The following is a 1,953-nucleotide window of genomic DNA, read 5'->3' on the forward strand; positions in this document are numbered from 1 at the left end:
AATTTAAGTATTAATATATTTTGAGCTGTGATAAAAGTTGGTTTGGGAATAAAGATTTATTGGATACTAGGACTTCCGAATACTAGCATTTAGCATACCACAGTGAAAATGTTTCCTTCTGTCTCATGTGGCATGCATAGTTTTCATTTATTAAATAACTAACAGGACCATAATATCATTGAAGATGTTTTACTAGGGAATAAACAGCGACTGACAAAGATTCAGCATGTTAAAACTCTTCCCTTGGACATTCCAATTTGGCAAGATTCATTGTCTCTTTCACAGGGAAATGGAGGGAAATCAGACCTCTGTCACAGAATTCATCCTACTGGGATTTCCCCTTAACACAAGCATGCAGATGCTCCTCTTTGGGCTCTTCTCCCTGTTCTATGTCTTCACCCTGCTGGGGAATGGGGTCATCCTGGGGCTCATCTCACTGGACCCCAGACTGCACACCCCCATGTACTTCTTCCTGTCACACCTGGCCATCGTTGACATGGCCTACGCCTGCAGCACGGTGCCCCAGATGCTGGTCAACCTCCTGAGTCCAGCCAAGCCCATCTCCTTTGCTGGCTGCATCACACAGACCTTTCTCTTTCTGAGTTTTGCTCACACTGAGTGTCTGCTCCTGGTGGTGATATCCTATGATCGGTATGTGGCCATCTGCTACCCCCTCCGATATTCAGTCATCATGAGCTGGAGAGTCTGCATCACCCTGGCAGTAACTTCTTGGGTTTTCGGAGTCCTCCTAGCCCTAGTCCACTTGGTGTTACTCCTACCATTACCCTTCTGTGGGCCCCATCAAATTAATCACTTTTTCTGTGAAATCATAGCTGTTCTCAAGCTGGCCTGTGCAGACACCCACATTAATGAGACCATGGTTTTGGCTGGGGCGGTGTCTGTGCTGGTGGGACCATTCTCCTCAATTATGGTGTCTTATATTCATATTCTATGTGCCATCCTAAAGATCCAGTCAGGAGAAGGGCGCCAGAAAGCCTTCTCCACTTGCTCATCCCACCTCTGTGTGTTTGGGCTCTTTTATGGCACAGCCATTATCATGTATGTTGGGCCCCGATATGGGGACTCTAAGGATGGGAAAAAATACCTTTTGCTGTTTCATAGCCTTTTCAATCCCATGCTCAACCCCCTTATCTATAGTCTGAGGAATAAAGAGGTCAAAGCTGCTCTGAAGAGAATGCTTGATAAAGAGAGAAGTTGACAAAAAACTTAAAGAATAATAAAGTGACTCAGTTTAAAGGGACCTAAGAGGTCATCTCGTCCAATAACTACACGGATATCAAAACATGCTCTACACAGACATAAAACTACACAGATATCAAAAGTCCCCATATTGGGGCCCAACATATATGATAATGGCTGTGCCATACTGTGGCCACCTGACGCAAAGAGCTGACTCATTTGAAAAGACCCTGATGCTGGGAAAGATTGAGGGCAGGAGGAGAAGGGGACGACAGAGGATGAGATGGTTGGATGGCATCATCGACTCAATGGACATGGGTTTCGGTGGACTCCAGGAGTTGGTGATGGACAGGGACTCCTGGCGTGCTGCAGTTCATGGGGTCGCAAAGAGCTGGACATGACTGAGTGACTGAACTGTACTGATAACAGAGCCCAAAGGATCTCTCCTGAGCAGGCATTTTCTTCATCTTATGCAAAGTTTCCTAAGGCTGTCTTCCAAGAAAGTCCAGTCCACATTTCTGGCTCTGGTAGTGAAGCTAGTGCTGCACAAGAAAACGCAGATAGCTTCCAAATAGCTGCACAGTGTGTATGCTTTTAATGTGGTTATGTGAAATATTCTGAATAAGAAGAAATAAGTGTGTATATTTTTTCTTCTGTTATCAGAACTTATAGACAAAATGTTATGGAATAAAGCAAGGTATTTGTAGAATATTTAAGGTAAAGGAGTTGGGAGAGTAATAACATAGTAGTTAA

The 1,953-nt window shown here is 44.3% G+C and overlaps 1 protein-coding gene across 1 annotated transcript; it reads left to right on the forward strand.

Moving 5' to 3' along the window:
* Positions 1–289: 289 nt before the first annotated feature.
* LOC129658732 (olfactory receptor 2A25-like) lies at positions 290–1,219 on the forward strand. The gene has a single exon (XM_055589579.1). The coding sequence runs from the start codon at positions 290–292 to the stop codon at positions 1,217–1,219; it is 930 nt and encodes a 309-aa protein (XP_055445554.1).
* The last annotated feature ends 734 nt before the right edge of the window (positions 1,220–1,953 follow it).

This window comes from Bubalus kerabau, chromosome 8 (assembly GCF_029407905.1).
Source record: "Bubalus kerabau isolate K-KA32 ecotype Philippines breed swamp buffalo chromosome 8, PCC_UOA_SB_1v2, whole genome shotgun sequence".
Classification (NCBI taxonomy): domain Eukaryota; kingdom Metazoa; phylum Chordata; class Mammalia; order Artiodactyla; family Bovidae; genus Bubalus; species Bubalus kerabau.

Excerpts from the sequence above, each read along its gene's own strand:
- LOC129658732 (XM_055589579.1), top strand. The coding sequence starts at position 290 with ATGGAGGGAAATCAGACCTCTGTCACAGAATTCATCCTACTGGGATTT.